This window comes from Triturus cristatus, chromosome 4_1 (genome assembly GCF_964204655.1).
Source record: "Triturus cristatus chromosome 4_1, aTriCri1.1, whole genome shotgun sequence".
NCBI lineage: Eukaryota > Metazoa > Chordata > Amphibia > Caudata > Salamandridae > Triturus > Triturus cristatus.
In genome coordinates, this window is record NC_140585.1 from 925414370 (window position 1) to 925434908 (window position 20539).

Genomic DNA, 20539 nt, shown 5'->3' on the forward strand with positions numbered 1-20539 from the left:
CATGTTTGCGTTTTTTCAGTTGTGCTCTATCCTAGTGGACAGACCAAGAACGAACACTCTTTTTGATGTACGTTTTGAGGACCTGTTGAGATGGATTAGTATCCCAGATTTGTTTCGCTTCCAAAAGTTGCAAGTAGTCTTCTTGGTGACGGCGATGTTTTCATCCCAGCTGGCTAGTTGATATTTCCTGCAACACCATAGCCTCCAAGCTTGCTTCTCTAGGCATGCGTAGTTTATTGCACAGCTTGATAAAGGTTCTGGTCCCGACTGCACGCTGGTCTAGAAGGCCAAACTCAAGTCTTATCTGGGCAGGAGATGAGGTTTTTGGTAAGCTCAGCACTTGCTTAAAAATTCTCACTTTTGTTTTGTTCACCAAGCTGTTATCTTTCCCCAGCATAATCTCTTGACCTATAGCCAAGATTGTTTATTTATTTTGAAGGTTTTATATAGCACGAACAAGACCCTTGCGGGTATGAGAGTGCTTTACATGTCATATATTAGAAACAAGTATAAGCATAACAACATACAATTAGAGGTGATTTGGATATAAGTTGCTCAAAAGTACCACTAGTAATTCCAATACAATAGTTAGTTTTAGCCTTCATATCGGTTATTAGAGGGGTCAGACTTGGGCTGGATGGCTGCCTTGCGAGCTTTGTAAATGCTAGCTGAATAGTCGGTGCTTTAGCTCCAACCTTATCCCTATGTTTTGAGAAGGTGCACCTTGTGTCCATATGGACCCCTAGGTATTTGTAAAATGCTATTACCATTGAATAGCCATCCTCCGCCTTGATTTTTTTGTTCCATAGGTGATTGCCCTTGTCTTTGATAGATTTAATTCCAACTCAGTGGAGGTTGTGTAGGAAAGCAACTGATCGAGCAGCGTCTGCAAACCAACCCTTGTATGACTGAGCAGGACGAGGTCATCTGCATACAGCAAGTTACTGACCTGGTTTCCACCAAGCTTTGGAGGGTGGGAATTAATGTCTTCAAGTGATTGCAATCGATCGGAAATGAAGAGGTTGAAGAGGAGGGGCGCCAGCACACACCCTTGCTTTACTCCACGTGATGTTTGAATTTTCCTTGAGATGTGAGATCCCTCTCCCAATTTTATACGGATTCATGTGTTTGTATGAAGCTGAATTATAGCCTTTAGGAGGGCAGGTGGAATCCCCCATTTCTGCAATATAGACCATAGTTGTCCCCTCAGCACATGATCAAAAGCTGCCTTAAAGTCAGTGGCGGTGCGTCCATTGGGGGCGTTGGGGCGTTGCCCCCCCACCCCTGCCCGCGCCCGCACCGTAAACTCTTAGTTTATTTAAATTGAGTTCAGCTGCAGCGGCTCCGAGGGAGAACTGACAATCATGACTGTCAGTCAGCATGACGTCGGACCGCCCACCCCCTTCAGAGTCTGAAGGGGGTGGGCGGTCTGGCGTCATGTTGACTGACAGTCATGATTGTCAGGGGCAGGCAGCCGCATAAGCACAAGTGCGCATGAGTGGGGATGGTAGGCAATTTTTGCACCGTGCCCAGTCATGCGCACTGGTGCCTGCTCAGGCTGGCGCATGCCCATTAGGAGAGCGAACCTCGGTCTCCTAATGGGCAGGCGGGCAAAGCGTAATACTGAGTTTAATCAAAAATGGACGGACCCAATGGTGTTGGTACGATCACTGGCAAGCAGTGCTTGGGAACCCACTATGTGAGTAAAAGGCCCCTCACACACCAACCTGGTTGGTGTCATGCTTCATCATAGGGGCCCCAACCGGGTGGCCGAGCGCCTCCCGGTTGTGCTGCAACGCCTGACTACAGCGGAGCTGGTGTGGTGTGGTAATGTGATGTAGTAAAAAATTAAAAATACCTCTGAGAATCCTTGCCGAGGGAAATTTATTAATGGCGGCTCAGGATATATTAAAATTAAAAATTATGTGGAGCAACTATGAAAAAGATTCAATTTCTAATAGTTGGCTATGTGGTTGATCTACATGTTTCAGCCCACCTTAGGATGTGCGGGGCTTTCTTCAGGACCAGGAAGTGCAGTGAGTGGCAAAATAGGGCCACGTGAATAGTGAAAAAATAAAAAGGGTAATTTACCTACACACTCTCTAAGGTGTGTGGAAGCGATATCAGCTCATTGGCAGACACCGCAGCGAAAAACACTATGGCTGAGTATTGATCGCTGATCAGGAAGTGCACCATGCCATAGGGGCCCCTATGATGAAGCATGACACCAACCAGGTTGGTGTGTGAGGGGCCTTTTACTCACATAGTGGGTTCCCAAGCACTGCTTGCCAGTGATCGTACCAACACCATTGGGTCCGTCCATTTTTGATTAAACTCATATATATTACAGGGGATACGGACGCACCCTTGCCTCCCTAGCTCTCTCATTGTTCTCCTCAAAGCGTAACACTGCCCTGGCCTGCTCTAAGCCAATCCTGGTGCTGCTACAGCGCCAGGATTGGCTGGGAGGGGTTTGCTAGTACTTCCCAGCAGTGATGCGGCTGTTCCACTGTTGGCGCCAGAATGGACCCGAGGCCGGCGGCGCGGACCTGGTCAGGTAGGAATCGGATTGATTTTATTTTAAAACTCCCTCCCCCGGCCCCCTCCCCCGCGCGACACCCCCCCTTCTCCCCTCGCAAGCCGCGACTGGCAAGGGGCTTGTAAATTTGCCCCAAAATATGCAATTTCGATGCGATTACACATCATATGAGCATGACTATCACTTGGGTATTATTGCACGAGCCCTTTGTTTGAGTCTGGTTTTACTGTGTCTAGCATTTTACACGAAGCCAGGCTATGATGTTCTAGTTGACCTGGGTTTATGTGAATACCTATGTGTGTTTGAGCTCTACCCGCCCTTTTGTGGCCCCGATTAGATTGGAGGTGCTGTGCTTGCTTCAACACCCCAACGCAAATATATTTTGGTCCGGAAAGTTGAGCAATGCTGCCTTGTACACTGATTTGCACCGGTGAACGAGAGAGATGCTTTAGGGTTCGACCTTTGTGTTGCTGGTGATAGTGTAAGGTCACTTTCCTAGTCAGTATGCAGTTTATTGGGTTACGCGTTCGCCGCACACGTCTGTGTACAACTTCTGAGTTACAGATTAGCATAAAATGTCATCAAGTTAAGGCATCTGCTGCACAGATGAGGATATATATGCACGAAGGAGCACGTTCTATCTAAATCCTAGACTCGTCCTGGCGGAGCTGAGCAGTCGCGCGCTTTTCCGCTAGTTAGACAGCAATGCCCATTGTTTGAAAGTCGGGTACATAATGGCATTTATTTACATGCGCAGCCATAAAGATAAGCCCCAGCTATCCTCCCAGCCCCGAATCCTGAACCTCGTCACCCCGGCATTTACAGGAAGGCTCCTCGGCTCAGGTAGTAAGGAGATTGTTAAGGGAAATAACTTGTGTTTTACCCAATATTGCACGCAACAATAAACTTTATTGAAATTGAGATGGGGAAAGAGGCTGCGTTCAAAGCACACATTTCTGCTTGGCATAGTTTATAATCGTGGGGGTTTCACCAAGTTAGTGTTCCTTTTATCTGCACTGGATATGAAAAATGTCCTGTGCGCCATGTGGCTTTTTAACTGTAATTATGGCGGCCGCACCTTTCGCAACGCTTGATGTTTAACGTTCATTCTTGTTTTGTGGGCACTAGATATGGAAAATGTCCTGTGCGCGATGTTTTACTTTAGTGCTAGTGCCACACGCGCTTTATTTGTTAATATGGCGGTTGTGCAAGGGGGAGTGAGTTGCTGGCTACTCTACTTTCTATTACCTTCTGTGTGGGGCCAAAGCTTGACTTCCTGATCACAATGGCTTTGCTTTTCCTTTGTCACTTTATTTTGCACTTTTTACAAAGAGAGGAACAGAGAGAGATGGAGCTAAGCAGAGGCAGAATGAGAGAGTGTGGCAGAAAGAGAGAGGGGCATAACGGGTATGTTGAGCTAGAGAGAGAAAAAGAGGGACATAGGAAGTAAGACAGATATAGGTATGAGCATACGTACACAGTTATCTCTACTATAATCAGACACTGAAACAGACCATTGAATGTTGGAATGTAAAATCTTGTCCCGCTTTGGGGTAACTTAAAATTTTGTCTGCGACAGGAATTTTTAAATATGAGAGAATGTTAATTTGCTTTGGCAAGTCATGCATTGTAGACTGCACTTAACACACATGAAATGACACATGGGAGGCCTGCTTTGGCAGTGAATTGGATCTGGAATTTCGGAGTTTGAGTTGCATGGTCAATATTTGTGTGTCACTTTCATAGTTATTTAGACTGTGTTTCTGTTTTATATTGTTTCTGCCTACATATTGAGCCACAGTTTTGGTTGATTTTGATTGCAGTGGCTCAGTTTATTTGGTGATTCACAATTCCAATCATGGGTAAAACATGGCTTGTTGAACATAGATGAGATGTACTTGAAAATAATTGTTGGATTGCAGTTCAGGTTTTCAATTTGAGAAATCTTTTTACTTCTTACCACCGAAATATGAGTGTCTTCCTGGTCGAGGACCACACTGATTTTTCTCTTATCTGTCTTGTATCAAGACCCTGCTGGACTATGGGGTGAAAGAAAGCTTGAATAAGCAGCTACCTATGTTATTTAACATCTCTTTATTAATGTAATAACTGCACTTTCACAATTGCTTTATTATCCTTCCTGCTTTCTCAAATTTGCATGAAAATGCACCATTTGTCCACTCGTTTTTCAAAATTTTCTCGGTGGAAAATCCCCCCGAACCCCCCTTAGGTTGTTCGGGCTCGCTCGCTCCGCTCGCTCGCTGCGGTGCCGTATGCCAATAATTTTACGCCACACCACTTTCAAATGTCACCAGCCGCCACTGCTTAAAGTCATCAAAGCAGCAGTGAATTAGCATGCTTGAGGGCGCCGCTTTATCCATCAGTACTGATATCGTAAGCAGGTTTGTTATGGTTCCTGATATTGCCACGAATCCTGCCTGATTAAAAGGTAGAAGATAATTTTTTGTAACCCACAATGACAGGTCTTCAAGCAGAAAGCTGGCATAGTATTTAGATTCAACACCCAAAAGAGCTATCATCCTATCATTTTTGGGGTCAGATCTCGTACCACCTTTGTAGTTTGGAGGTATAATGGGTCCACGCCAAGACTCAGCAGCTAACCTGGCTAGTCCAATAACAGCCAAATAAGGGTGCCAGTTTTTCGACCCAAAACTCAGTATTTTGCTTGAACAGGGCCTGAGGAAGACCATTTGGCCTGGGGGCCCCATCTGAACGGCCTTTGGTTATGATTTGTGCCGTTCGGATCGTCAGTGCTTCTGATGCTTTTGATGCCTGATTTGTTGTCTGTTATTGGTGGTATCCGGGTAGCCATATCTATTAGTTGCTTAGATTTCCCGGATCACATTGTTCCTAGGGGGGACTGCAATTGACTTAAATTGGTCAGGGGGACCAATGTTATAGGTTTAACCAATGGAGCCTCTTCCTTTTCAGACACTTTGAAGTGAGCCAGAGGAAAGATACCCATTCTTCTTCATTGACATTTGCACTGCTTTGTCCTCTTTCTCCCATTTACAAGGGACCAAAATGCCTTTGAATGAGGGTTCTTGCTTGCATGGACTAATTTTGTCCAGAAGTGGTCAGAGCAGTTTGTTTCTCTAGGAATATTGTTTGCCTAAATGCTTTCTGAGCTTGCTTGAAGAGGTTGTATAACTGTTCATCCCCCACGCACCTCCCTGCTTGTCTTAGTGCCGAGTTGGGCAGATTTTTTAATTTCCTAATCTTGACAGATGCGATTGTTAAGTTGCCTTTTCGTGGGGTGAAAAAAAAATGTTTAAGCAGTTGGCTGGAGAATATCTCCCATGATGTGGTGGGCGGGACATCGTTGGAACTCCTTGCACCTAACAGGGCTCACCAAGCTGTCCTTATAATTGGTATAAAGAAGTCTAACCATTTTAACCTTTTGAGGTTCTCTGTGAAAATTCAGCTTGTTGTCAAACTTGTCGTAGGGTGCCGTGCAACATGGGAGGACAGGGTGAGTACTTGGGGTCGGTGTTCACTGTCTCCCCGTGCAACAATGGTGTAATTTTCTATCAAAGAGAACATTTCATTATTGCATTTGGTGTAATCTAGAAAGGAGTGAGTGCAACCATTTGTTCTTGTCCAGTTTGGAGGTTTATCCATGGGAAAACGACCATTCAGGGTTGTATAGCCCATAATGCTAAGCTGTACTACCATGTGTTCACCAAGTTTGCTGTGTTTATTACTGCTAGGCTTTATTTGTTCAGTGGTATATTGGTTTCTCCCAGGGCATCTTTCATCATGCTCATCTGGAAGGTCTTGGAAGAGGTTTGTATTATAGTTCCCCGAAATAAAACAGGCTATATTTCCATAATAACTTAATAGATTGCACAGGAACCGGATGAGATGGTCTAACTTAGTCCTTTTCTCCCTGGCACTTGGTGAAAGGTATACATTAATCAGAAGCATTTGTTTGATAGATTTGGAGCTTCTGATCCTTATACCAGTAATCCAGTTCTCTTTAAATACTAGTTGGTCAATGCTTACTTTTAGCTTGCAAGCTACGTAGATTGAAATCTGCCCCTTGTCTGCCAAACTGGTGCGATCTCAGAGCAGAAGTCCTGTATTCCATGTAACCTTCTATTGGGAGGCTTGCCTCATACCATGTTTCCTGAAAAAGTATGACCTTGTGGTTTTTTAAGAACTTTATCACGTCTGGTGACTGGAGTTTTTGGTAAGACCATTGATATTCCAAGAACACATTGAGAATCCAAGTTGGGTACTATTTCAATCATTGTTTCCTCCAGGAACAATCGTTCTTCATAGTGTCTGACTCCTCTGTTGCTAGTTGATTGATTCCTGTAGGAGCTTGACTTAAAGCAGATTTCAATATTGAAAAAGGAGGATTGCTGGAGTTGTCGAGAGGAGCTAAGAATTTTACAAGTACCGACGAGTACCGCGGTTCTATTTGTCAAATTATTTTAATACCCCATATGTTGAATTGGTCAGACCTTGATATTACCAGCTCCTTGATTACTGCTGATGCCGGTGTAATTAACATTGGTTTAGTGCTTTAATGACCTTTTGAGGCTATGAATTCAATGCATGTTATGTCACTGGATTCAAGGTTGCGCAGTTCAGGAATAAATGTGAACAATTTAAAGATGTTCCCTCTGTTCAAAATGTTGTGCGACACTTGGGTAGGATATTCCGGACTAATTAGCAATTTAGATGTTGGATTTGTCATGGTCGGATCCTGTCCTAGGGCCATGTGATTGCTCTTATCCTTTATCTGAGATATATCCTTCCTCTTTTTTTGATGAATAATTGCTTGTTGCGTATGTCCCTCAAATTTGCCGCAGAGTTGGTAAATCACCTTATTAGGAACTTTTTTGCACATATTTGCAATGTCCAGATTTTTGGTGAATGTTATCCGAAGGGTCTCCTTACCACCTGACTTTAATTCATCGTTGTGCTGCTCTGTGACTACCTTTCTTTGTTTCATCTTAATTATGCTTGCTGTGTTTGTGGGGATTGTTGGGGCTTCGGGTTCAGTCACAGCGAAATTCAATAATAATATAGGTTCTGGATCCTTTTTGACTCAACTGGGGTTGGGGTTGTGGTTTCTTTGGTGGAGCTTCCCCCTGGTGCACGGAAGTTTGCCTAAGCTCATTATTGTGGCCTATGAATGTGTTAGAGCTGTAAAAACGTAAGGGAGAATCTTAAATTGATAATTTTAAGAAACAACTGTTGATGATTACTAGAACCGTTCCTTCAAGTAACAATGAACTGTTTTTGAACAGGGATGAATTATATGGGTGAAAGATAGCACTTCATGTGCAAAAGATGACCCTTCCAGGATATGTGGTATTCATGCAATGGCATTTTATGCCACTTTCACTGCCCATTGTATGCCAATGTATTGCCTATGGTTGCATACTTTAGTGAGAGGATGGCACTTTATAAGTGTGGCATTGGTGCATTGTTTACCTTTTGTAGGAAACCAGGCCTTTTTGTAGATGTCCCCCCACTTTTTGCCCCTTGTTGGGCTACTAGATGCTGGTTTTCAACTCTGACAGTGCACTGAAGCCTGCCAACCATGCCCCAGTGTCAGTGCTCTCCCCCTAAAACTGTTATGTGTGAATTGGTAACCCCAATTGGCAAAGGACTTCTATTACCTTATAAGTCCTAGTATATGGTATCAGTGGTACCCAGAGCATGAGTGTTAAAGGGGCTACCAGGGCCTGAAGCACTGTTTTTGCCACCCTGAGTGACCCAAGTAAACTACTGACAGCAGCAGGCCTGTCATTAAAGACTGCAGGAGCAGTATAAACTGCCTGAACTCTTCTTTGCCCTCACCATGTGCGGCAAAGTCAATGCAATCTTTTTAATATATGCCAGTTACCACTCAGGAAGGCCTTCTGAGACTAGGAAGCAGGTGCATTATATATATTAAAGGTGTGTACCTGTAAGTGCAAGCTAATATGTCCTTATAGTGGCCTTTACCAATAAAGGACACTATAAGTGGTAGAAGGTCCATAGGATAACAGGGGTAGCACCCGGGAAAACCTGAGGTTGGAAGCTCTATTGTGGTACCGCCTACATATGTTGCTTTTAGTATCAAACAATGTGCCTCATCACCCCAACATGAATCTCGTGTCGAGGATGATGTGACATGCACCCAGGTGGCTATTTTGAGGTTGCCCACCTGGTTGCTGCAGCATTTCCTGTGCTCTGGCTGCCAGCCGGTGCTTTCTGCCACCAAGACAAGAATCTGAACCCCTGCAAGAAGGTTCAAACTCTCCCAGGAGTCAGACACAATGGCCTGGATGGGAAGGAGGCCGCACCTCCCTCCCTGACAAGCTGGCTAGTGAAGTAGCATATCAACGTGGTGAGCTTCAAAGGCTGCACCGCATGTGATACGCAACCAGGCTGCCTCCCAAAGGAAGAAACAGCTCACCCCCCTACCCCAGGCACATTTTCATCTGGGCAGGTGGGAAAAATGGGTATTCCGGAGGTGTACTCACACAGAAGGCTAGCCCCACCTTTAGGGTGGGCTATCTCATCTGTACAGCTAAGGGACACTTCTGCGATTTTTTAGAAGTGGTAGAATAGTGGATTCTGGGTAGAAAAGGTGACCTACACCGCCAAATGAGGTCACCTCGGGGGCAGAAAACCCGCTGGGGCTAGTAGCCCATTGGCCACTTGCACCCACCCCCTAACACCCATAAATCTAGGATTTAAAGGCTACCCCTTACACCAGAACCCCAGTTCTGAACCGACTTGCATCAAAGAGGACAATGAAGAGACCAGAGGGATACTCTGCACCTGTGGCAACACTCCTAAAACTGCACGACCGAGACTCGTCCTAGGCCAAAGCTTGGTTCCCCAAGACAAAGGGACCCCAGTGAGAGCCAGAAGTCCCCTGGACTAGTGGCACTAGTCCCTGCAACCGCAGGTAAAAACAGCATCAGGGAACTGAAGGATCAGTGGCCATCTAGCCCTTCGAAGGATCTCCAAAAAGTAGATGGTTCAGTTCATTCTGGGAAATGTAGTCCTTACCTCCATAAAGTTTTAGGGAGCTACTGTGTGCCCCAGGACCTCTGGACGTTCAAATAAATTGCTACTGTGCGTACTGTTGCCAAGGCTAGTTGGTCACCAGTCCGGCAACCCCCCCTTTTATTAGACACTGCACTTCGAGGGAATACTACAAAAACTTCATCCGAGGTTAGCAGTGGCTTTATTGTTCACTCTTTGCACCCTGTTCCCCACCAGCACTGTGTAAGTGGTAAAACCTGCTCTCCAGCAGCTCCCGCTTCAGCACCAATGACTGCCAGGACAACTCTGCACCCGGCCTTCTCGAGGCAGGTAAAATTGAACTGACTATTATGGCTTGGTCCTGGGACCTGCATCACCTGTACCCTCCTTCGGTTCCATGCAACTCGACCTGCAACTGACCGATTGCCACTACCACTTTTTCCTATTGACCACAATGCAAAAGTTCTTCAGTAGTGAATTGCTGTGATTTATGTTTTGTTCTAAAATACATGACTCCGGTCATAAGTAACTGACCTCGTTAAATTTGTTTAATTTTTGCTTTAGGGGTGGGCGGAATTTGCGAAATTAACTTTCGCAAATTATCGCGAAAATGTTTAAAATTATCGCAAACAAGCGGAAATATCGCGAAGATGCAGAAGTTTTTTTCCCGCATGTTCGCGAGATTTTCTGCATGGTTGCTGGTCGCCAACTTACCCATGTGGTTGCTTGCGGGCGCGGCCATCTTGTTTTGAGTTGTCTCGCGGTGCATGATCGCGAGAAGAAAGACGTGATCGCGCGACGCATGACGTCACTGCGGGCGCGAACTGTCGCGAGACAGCGCAAATGGCTAAAAACAATCCAACATCTCATGGAGAACGCGACCGGATCAAGAAAACTTGTCGGCGAACGCAGGGATTCAGGTAAGGCGATCGCGCGCGCGCGAGAATGTATTATTTTACAGCGCGAGCAAGAAACAAATTATCGTCAAGCTGCGGAAACCGGAAATTTTGACATTTTCGCGCTCTCCGCGGAACGCGAAAATGTCAAATTATCGCAATTTCCGCGAACGGAACGAAATTTTCGCCCAGGCCTATTTTGCCTTTTGCTCTTTGCCACTGTACCAAGACTTAGCTAAGGATTTATTATTGTGAATCCAAGGACCATCTTTAGGATATTGTGAGAGTACTGCATGGTGAAGCCTAACCAGCATCACCACATAATACTCCACCTTCCTACACCCTTGCTTACTTATCTTTTGCAACCAAACACTTGATTACTCAATTACTCACAGAATCAGGTGCCACCGGTACAGGGAAGAGCGGTGGGATGGGGGTGGGGCGGGGGGCAGTAAATAAAACCACATACCTTGCGCCGAGTTGACGATGCGGCGAGCGCAAGGTAAGTGGTTTTTTAAATTAGTTTTTTTCCTCTATCCTGGCATATGTCCACTTCCCCCGCCCACCACTCTTACCTGTACCGGCCGCGCCTGCGTAGAATAATTCAATACTGACTTACCCAGGAACTCACTCACACAAATGTAGAGTCTGATAGAGTTTAATGAGCCACCTCACAAGTAAACAGACGTAGCTACCAATTTTTTCACTCACTCTCTCATCCGTTACCTACACACTCAAATACACAGCTAAATATTGGCTAATATTGTTCTGTAGTCAAAGTCAAATCTTTCTTTATTCACATGCTGGAGATATGCACAAAAGCAAGTTCAAATACAAAAAGCTATAATATTTACAATAAATTCTGCAATTTCAGAAAATATGTGCCAGCACAAAATACTTCAAGACAGAGCTAAAAATATATTAAATGAAATCAATAAAGCATACTTTTTCTTGAGTGAGCACCTGATTTCAGAAAAGAGTCCACTCTATGGCAGACCTCCCCACTGCTTAACTGTTGCAAATAACGAATAGCCACCCTGTATTGGACAAGATGGAATCTCTTTAATAACAGTATCAGAAATTGTTTAGTAAAAATAACAGAAAATCTACAGAAAAAAAGAAGAGGAGCAATGATTGTTCGGAGGTGCCATCATGCAGGCAAGCACCTAGGAATAATACACTACTAAATTCTAAGGGGAAGCTAAAAAGAAGGTGAACTGTTCCTACCCCGAAACAAAATAAAAGTGACTTTTCCCACCTTCCCATTGGCAATGAAAGATAAATCAATCAATCAATCGGTAGATTTGTAGAGCGCTAAAGGACGTGGAGCGGAGGAGTCTGGAGGGCTGATGGAAGATCAGGGGGCACTTCAAGTAGGCGGGTCCGTAGTTGTGTAGGGCCTTGTATGCATATGTTAGGAGCTTGAACTGGCATCTGTTCTCAACAGGGTGCTAGTGGAGTTGCCTGAGGTAGGGGGTGATGTGGGTTCAGCCAGGGAGATACAGGCAAGTCGAGCTGCGGAGGTCTGTATGGTCTGTAGTCATTGAAGGAGGTGAGCTGCAATCCCTGCTTAGAGAGCGTTGCCATAGTCCAGTAAGCTGGGGATGAAGGCCTGGTTGATAGTGCGTCTTGAGCTTTGGGCCAGCCATTTGAATATCTTATGAAGGATGTGGAGGATGAAGAAGCAGGAGGAGGAGACTGGGTTGACCTGAGTTGTCATGTTTGGCTTGTTGTACAGAATGATGCCTAGGCTCCTAGTATGGTCAGTGGGGTAGGAGTAGGTCCAAGTTCTCAGTGCCACCAGGATGCTTCACATGGGGAGTTTTTGTTTCTGAAAATCAGTACCTTTTTCTTGTCCTTGCTGAGCTTCATGCAGTTGTCCTTCATCCAGTTGGGGATGTCTGTCATGCAGTTGTGGAAGTTGGTTTTGGTGCTGGTGGTGTATTCGGAAAGGGAGGGAACATATTCTGTGTCATCGGTGTAGGATTTCATGTTGGATCTGTGGGTTTTGGTGATGCTGGCCAGAAGTGTAATTGAAGTGTTGAAGATGGTGGGGCTGAGCGAGGTTCCTTGGGCTAATCCACAGATGATTTCCATGAGTTCCGATGTGAAGGTCGGGAGGCGGACTTTTTGCATTCTTCCATTGATGCAATCCATCTCAGAGCGGCTCCTTGGATGCCTATGTTGTGCAGCCTTGGGATGAGTGTGTGGTGGGGAACTATCAATGGCTAGTGAGAGGTTTAGGGGATCTCTCCTTGGTCGCTGCAATTAGGGCTGTCTTGGTGCTGTGGTTGCTGTGGAGTACAGATTGGGAGGAGTTGAGGAGGAGGTTCCATTCCAGATGTGAGGAGAGTTGTTGGTTGGTGGCTTTTTCTAATACTTTGACCAACAACCGGAGCAGGGAGATCGGTCTGTAGTTGTTGAGTTCGCTGAGGTCTGCCAATGGTTTCATTCAGTAGGGCGTTGACTTCTGCATTTTTCCAGTCCCTGGGGAAAGTGGCTGTGACAATTGAGGTGTTGAACAAGGTGGTGAGTACATGGGTGATTGTGGCTTCGCCTAGGTTAAAGATGCAGTGAGGACATCCTCTGGGGTGAATTGACTCCATACGGTTAGTTGGATGTCTGTGGTAGTAGCGGGTTGTTGTGTGGCTTGAAGAAGTCGGTGGCCTCGGGCTGGGGTTTGAAGTTTTTCTAGATGTTGGCCATCTTGTTGTGGAAGAAGTTTGCAAGTTGTCGCAGACTTTCTGTGAGGGAGTAATGTATCTGCTGCAGGTGAGGGTTAGAGAATTCTTTGATGATGTTGAAGAGTTATTTGCTAGTATTGGAACTTGATTTGTTGTGTGAGACTGAGGCCTTTTCCTTCAAATTTCTCAATTGTCTGTGGTAGAATTTAAGAGCTGTCTTGAAGGTGGTCTTGTCGGTTATTTCCTTGCTGGTGCAACGTCTGCTTTCCAGTGGTTTACAGTGTCGCTTAGCGATTCCAAGCTCTTCAGTGTACCAGCTAGCCTGCTTGGTGGACCTTCTGTGGCTGTTGTTGCTGATGGGAGCGATGCTGTCAGTGCAGTTGGTGATTAAATTGTTGAAGTTTCTGATGTTATGGTCTAGGTTGTTGGAGGACATGAGGTGGGTGGTGTTGAGGGCATTGGTCCATGTGTCCTTTGAGACTTTGCTCCAGCTGCGGAGGGGGACGTTGGGAAGACTGGGAACAGAGGTTTGTGAGCTGGTGATGTTGAAGTGGATGATGGAGTGGGTAGTCCAGGTGAGTTCTGTGGTGTTGTTGTACCTGATGCAGTCCCTGGAGGTGAAGATGTGGTCTAGTGTTTGGTCTGTGGTGTGCATGGGGTTGTAAAGGAGTTGGGTGTGTCCGATTTGGTTCATGCTGTCGAGGAGATTGGTAGTGCTGATGTCATTGTGGTTGTCAAGATGTTAGTTGAGGTTGCCAAGGAAAATGTAGTTGTTGAAGTCTATGGCGAAAGGAGCAATGAAGTAGCAGAAGGCTGGGCGTGGTCCTGGATGACGGCAGGCGGGGGTGCCCCTTATAGTGATTTTGTTCCATACCATCAGTTTCTTTCTAACGAAAGTAGTACTGCACCGTTTTTTTCAATACTTTCAATGCTCACCCTCAGAGTTTGTCTTCTTTTCATGAAAAGAGATTTCACTACTGTTTTTTATCCTTTCTGAGTTAGCATGTAAAATAGCTCTAGGTGACCAAGAACTTTTAGTAAAGAATTAATATAGGCTAGCCACAGAATAACTGCTCCCTTATCTTGCATTAGGCAATCCTTATTAACAGGTCTATTCAAAGTTGCCTAATGGTTGGTCCAAATCAAAAGGCAGAGCAATATGGGGGCCAGTTTGATAAGGTGTTCCAGGTATAGCAAACCAAGCTCCAGGTGACAAATAAAGTGTGAGTTGGTGGGCGGTAGGTGCAACAGTCTCCTGCACAGGCATTTTCTCACAACCGGCAGGGGTGGCTGTTTCAGTAACCCCAAGCACCCACTCCATAGCTAGCAATTGGAACACACTGAGACCTACATATAGACAGGAGAGGAGTCAAGGCCTTGCATTCAAAAGTCCACGGAAGATTCAAAAGTGCACATCATTTTGAGGTGCTACAGAAAATATGGGAAGCCCATGTGCCTGAAGAATGAAACACAGCTCCCAAATTTGGGAAATTTTGCATACTAGTTAAGTGTTTGTCCCCACAAACTAAAGAGGTAGCTCTGTACTTCTTGGGGCAGTGATCTGAGATTTGTGAAAATTAGTTGATAAATCCAGATCGGCCATAAATTTGTCAAAATAATCTATTAGCTTTTGTAGGGCTTTAGGCATGAGGCGCCCTTAAGACCGCATTGTTGGCTTACAACAATGCTGGCATAGCTACACTGCTTATTGAGGGAACATTCTTAGATACATTGGTTAAAATGGGACCCCGGAATCAGGATAAATTGGTTCTGCAAGCTCCCCATTTGGTCAAAACTTCACCTCAGCCTTCTTAAATTCACATGTAAAATATGCAGAAAATGCACCAATGCTACATCCAACCCCAGATCCAGGAGCACCTTACACAGCCTGCGGACGTTCACACTGTTGAACGCAGTGAAGAGGTCCATGAACACCAGAGACAGTGAGCAGTGTCTGACGATGGTATACTTCCCCACAGTAAGGTGCAGGCTCAAGTACTGCTCCACCATACCCAATCTCTCTCTGAACCCATACTGGCTTTAGTGGAGGATATTTTGGACCCGGACCAAGTCTTTCATCCCATTGAAGAGAACCCTGCTTATGATCTTAATCAGAGTTTCAAACAGAGAGATAGGCTGCTAACATTTTGGCTCTCACCCTTCTTGAAAATAGGTATGATCATTTAAGGTAACCAAGAATCCGGTGTGCTGTTAAGGGAAAGATTATTCTTGGAAATGTCGCTTTCTGCATGGCCACCCCCAAACCATTTACCATTCCACCTCCCTTTTGTGCTGAATTTTTTTTTGTTGGCTATAGGACTCTGGGCACTTGAACACTGCTAACCAGTGCTAAAGTGCACGTGCTCTCTCCCTAAAACATGGGTATATTGGTGTATTCACATTTGGTATATTTAATTTACTTATAAGTCCCTAGTAAAGTGCACTATATGCAGTAGCGGCTGCTAACGACCAGGGGTGTTTGGGCGGTGGGGGCTGGGTGGGCCTGGGGGATAGAGGGAGGGAGGGGAAATCATTTTAAAATAAGGACTTACCTTTTTGCTGCCGACCGCTGCCTCTTCTTTCTCCGTCCTCCTCTCTGCAAGGCAGGAATCACACAGCCTCCCAGAATCCCCAGGCCAATCACAATGCTGCCCTCGGCACTCAGACAGGGGCTGGCAGGCTGTGCATGTTCTCCATGCTGGCTGTAATGCAGCCTGCATGGAGAACATGCAAAGTGTGCATGACGCTTTGGGCGGCCCGATACAGCCGGCCAAAGCATCATGCGCACTTTAGGTACTGCCACCACTCCTACCCATGTGACACATGGGGAGCTCAGCCCCGCCCGCCTGGCTTCAGCTGCAAGCTGAATGCAAAAAAAAAAATGATCATTATTATTATTTTATTTTTTGCATCAGCTTGTAGCTGAAGCAGGGGGGCGATCCTCCTCCGCCTTAGAAGAGGAGCCTCCACTGACTATATATGCCCAGAGCCAGTAAACTAAATTCTACTAGTGGGCCTGCAGCACTGATTGTGCAATAAGTAGCCCTTCAAACATGTCTCAGACCTGCCACTACAGGGCCTGAATGTGCAGTTTCACTGCCTTGTCGGCTTGGCATTTAAGACCCCTTGTCAAGCCTTAAACCCCCCTTTTATTACATGTAAGGCACCCTCTAAGATAGTCCCTGTTAAGTGACTGACAGCCTATCACACCAGGATTTGGAGGACATTTGAATTCAGGGGACATTTGGAGGATTTGGAGGACAGGAGGGATGAGTGGAAACTTAAATTGGAGATGGCTAAACTAAAGATGGCACATGATATTAAGCTTAAGGAGTTAGACATTAAAGCCAAGCAAGCAGAATCCAATAGTAGTGGTGGCAGCATTCCTGCAGTGTCTTAAGGGAAGGCCAGGGTCTGCATTCCAAAGGATTTGGTGCCCAACTATGTGATGGGAAACAGTACTGATAAATGGTTCTCAGTTTATGGGGTGGCTGTGCAGGAGAACAGGGGTCCTGATGTGTACTGGGGGGAGGGGTAGCTTGTAAAAAAACGCGGTTTTCGCCAAAAACTAACGTCTGCTAAAATGCGTGGGCCTCCTTGTCAATATCACGATGTGCACATCAGCGATAATTTACATGCAGTACCGCCCAGTGACGCCCACTTTGCATCTCATTAGAAATACAAAGCGAGGCGTCGGGAAAACGGGTGCTAACATGCGCTAATGCATGTTAGCACCCACTTGTAAATTGAGTGATAGTTTTATCTCCGCTTTTTGGGCTTTTACAGCAAAAAAGCGGAGATAAGGCCCTTGATAATATGCCCCATAGCCTTTGTGTACCACAGGTCGAGCAGCCCAAGTCTCTTGGAAGAGGCTAATGTCATATTTCTTGATAAAAGATATCTATCTATTCAAGTATCAAAGGCTATATTCCAACTGATTACTGACCACAGGAGTTAGCATAGTTTAATAATGCAGTCTCCAGAGAACCTGGGGAAGATAGTATGGAGAACCCGGTTGTTCTCTGATATATTGCACATTTTCCGTGAACTCTTTCTATAACCTGTGCAACAGAAAACAGTAGAGACAGTGGGTTCTATGGGATCTATTTCAAACAAGTGATGCTAGGAGTTAACTTTGAAACATTACTTCAGATCTTGTGGTTCATGATTTAAATGATAATGCAGTATGTGATGTTACTGATTATATCATTTCCCTATATCACAAATGATTGATTGAATATGCCATCAGCCATAGTTTATGCAATATTATCTGTAATGTACCTAATTATGTCTGCTATAGAAACTGACACTTTTTTAAAGATGTTGTATCATAATCATAGTTTCCTTTCAACTGACGTTTTTGCTGGGAATTGTATCTATTTGTTTTAATCACAACATGAATCAATGGTTAACTATTGCTTTTTAGTGGAGATAGATAGATAGATAGATAGATAGATAGATAGATAGATAGATAGATAGATAGATAGATAGATAGATAGATAGATAGATAGATAGATAGATAGATAGATAGATAGATAGATAGATAGATAGATAGATAGATAGATAGATAGATAGATAGATAGATAGATAGATAGATAGATAGATAGATAGATAGATAGATAGATAGATAGATAGATAGACGTACATATGGATAACTAGACCGCTAGATAGATGAATTGACAGATAACAAGAAAAAAGATTAATAGAATAGGAATCTAGGGATAGAGAGTGGAGGCAAATGTTTAAGGGACAGGTCAGAATGTGAGGGTGGACTGGACTTGCATGACAAAAGAAAGGCATTCTCAGCATATTTGTCCAGGGTGCTTGTAACCAAAGTTCTCTCTTATTTCCCCCCCAGGGAGACAATGGTGGCCCTATAATGTGCTACGATGTGACCACCTCCAGATTCTATGTGATCGGTGTCTTCACCTGGGGCCGAGGCTCCAGCCAGTCCCAGAATCCTGTGGTGTACACCAGCACACAGTACTTTCTTGAGTGGATCATGGAGAAGATTGGAGCTTTCACACCAGGGATGGATGAATTCTTCTCTGGAGGGGATGGCACCTTTGAATCATTTACCTTGTCAGAGCAGAGCTCTCCACAAGTTGAAACTGCTCAGCAGTTATCTGTTCTGCAACAGCTGCTTTATAATGCGCAGCCCGGGTATTACATGCCACCTGCCTATGCCCCACAGCTTGGCTACCTTGTACAATCCCCTTACCTTCCAGCAGAAGCTTATGCCCAACCATTGCCTCAAGTTCCATCTCCAGCTACACTTCCTATTATTTTTACAGTTCAGTCCCAACCTCCAGCTTCAGATCAAGCTTCAGGTTCATCTTCTGTTCCCACCCCTACTCTGGTTGTGACCGAATTGCCTTATGTTACCATAACCACTACCACCACCACCCAAGAACTCCCGACAATACCATCAGTACAACCAGCTAATACTGACCAGTCAAGCAGCTCCAGAATCTAAGTGAGCATGTGGCTGAGCACATCAACCCATAAGCCTGCCACCACATATCTACAAACAATGTATTAGTTTCAAGATTTCCAAACACTCTTGTACAACTGCATCTTCCCCATTCCTATTGCATTGGGATGCCTCTACCTGACAGTCCCAATCTCCCTTTTCTCTATACCCCCTCTTCCTAATATACCTTGTACCTTCCTGCATTCCTTGTACCTGGTAGCCTCCTAGGCTATTGACTTTATAGACACTAAGTCCCCTGACACAAAACTCCTCTTTCAACTGACTTCATTTCCCTCTCTAGTAACATCTCCTGCGTCCCTCAGTGAGTTACCTCATTAACTTTAATACAGAATTTCCAATTGCCTCTTAACTTAACCTTAACTGGCACATTTTGTATCCTACAAGATTACAGCTTCCTGTTCCCTTTAAAGCACAGCTTCCTGTTATTCTTTGCATCCATTAATCACACCTAGCTGCTAGCAATGGCTAGCTTTATCTGCACTGTATACTTCCTAGGCAGGCCCCATTGTGCTTCTCATGATACCCAGGAACTGATCATACCAGAGACAATACTGCAGTTTGTGACTGGGCCCATTTTTGAATACTTTCCAAAACAATATAGCTGAATCCATTCATGGCCGGTCAAAATAATGTACGAGCATTTTTACTCAGTCTTTGTGTTGAAACAATTTGAGAGCAGACAAATACATTCTTTCCAGATGAATACTGTACATTACCCCTCTCACCAATAAATATACAGCAGACACACTGAGTTAGAGTCATGCAGACTGTCTTGTCTCATCATCTTCTCTGGGGAACCAACATTCTGAGTTGATTAGTGGCTTCACTAGCCCTGGTGCTTATTGCTACTGACCAACCTTCTTATGACTATACTATACCACTGACTGATCGCCATGCTGACCCATGATAAACAGTGGGCTCTGGTTGTAGAAAGCTCAGAGGTTAATAAGATTTTACTTGGGCTGAATGAAAAAACAGATCTTCTGACAATAAACCTTTCCAATGGTTTTGCATTTGACAAATATCTTTATTTTTATCTCATAAAATAAAATCACAGATAATTGAGTCTATGGGGCTGATTTAGACCATAGACTATGTCAGGATGACAAAGTAATACTCTGTTGCCCTGTCACAGTACCCATCCTCTGAATCCAAATATGTCTGCCGGCCTAGCGGACATCTCTTACATTGGTAGGAACCATAATCACTTTGGTTCCTAAGTTTGACGGACAGCTCTGTCAACATGACGGTACCGTCGGTTAAACGTTTAACCATTTTTTTTATTTTTAAAAAACGAAAAATCCCAATTAAGGACTATATTTTGGAAAATAAAATAAACAACAATGACCCCGCGCCATGGGAGTTGTCTCACTGCCCTTTACCACCAGGTTTTACCTGGCAGTGACGAACAGTGAACATTGGCCCTATGACTGCCCACTCTAAATCGTGCGGGCTGCCAAGGGGCCAAACCTCTGTGGCCCTTACTCCCTCAGGCTGACAAACTCTAAATCAGGGCATACCTGTATAAGTTGTTAGAAGAGACAGAAAAATAATTTGTTAGTATTTTAGCCACAGAGTTTTCTGAAAGGAGGATCATATTTTTCTTTTATGTACCATAGGTGCAATATGTATACTAGAATTAAAGTCAAAATAGAAAGGGTGCCTAAATATGTGAAAAGGGAAAAGAGGAAACAGGAACATCGGGGGCAAATAAGCCAGCTAGAGGCAAAGAGGATGTTTATTTCTAATATAGCTCTGTTCCTCTGACGTTAAAGCACCCAGAATGACTTTCGATGTGATCAGATCTCTTTTAGCTAATGCCAAATTTCAAATTCGTGTCGCTTCACCAAACATTAGGTTAAGAAATATCAACCATAAAGGCAGGGCAACAAAGAATTCAACCAGTCAT

The 20539-nt window shown here is 44.6% G+C and overlaps 1 protein-coding gene across 1 annotated transcript in view; it reads left to right on the top strand.

Moving 5' to 3' along the window:
- Positions 1-19552, top strand: part of LOC146855832 (transmembrane protease serine 11D-like) — a 370733-nt gene extending 351181 nt beyond the window's left edge. The window contains exon 5 of the mRNA XM_085651179.1: positions 17995-19552. Coding sequence (XP_085507305.1) covers positions 17995-18612 — 618 coding nt within the window. The 3' untranslated portion in view covers positions 18613-19552. The remainder of the gene's footprint in view (positions 1-17994) is intronic.
- Positions 19553-20539: the final 987 nt, after the last annotated feature.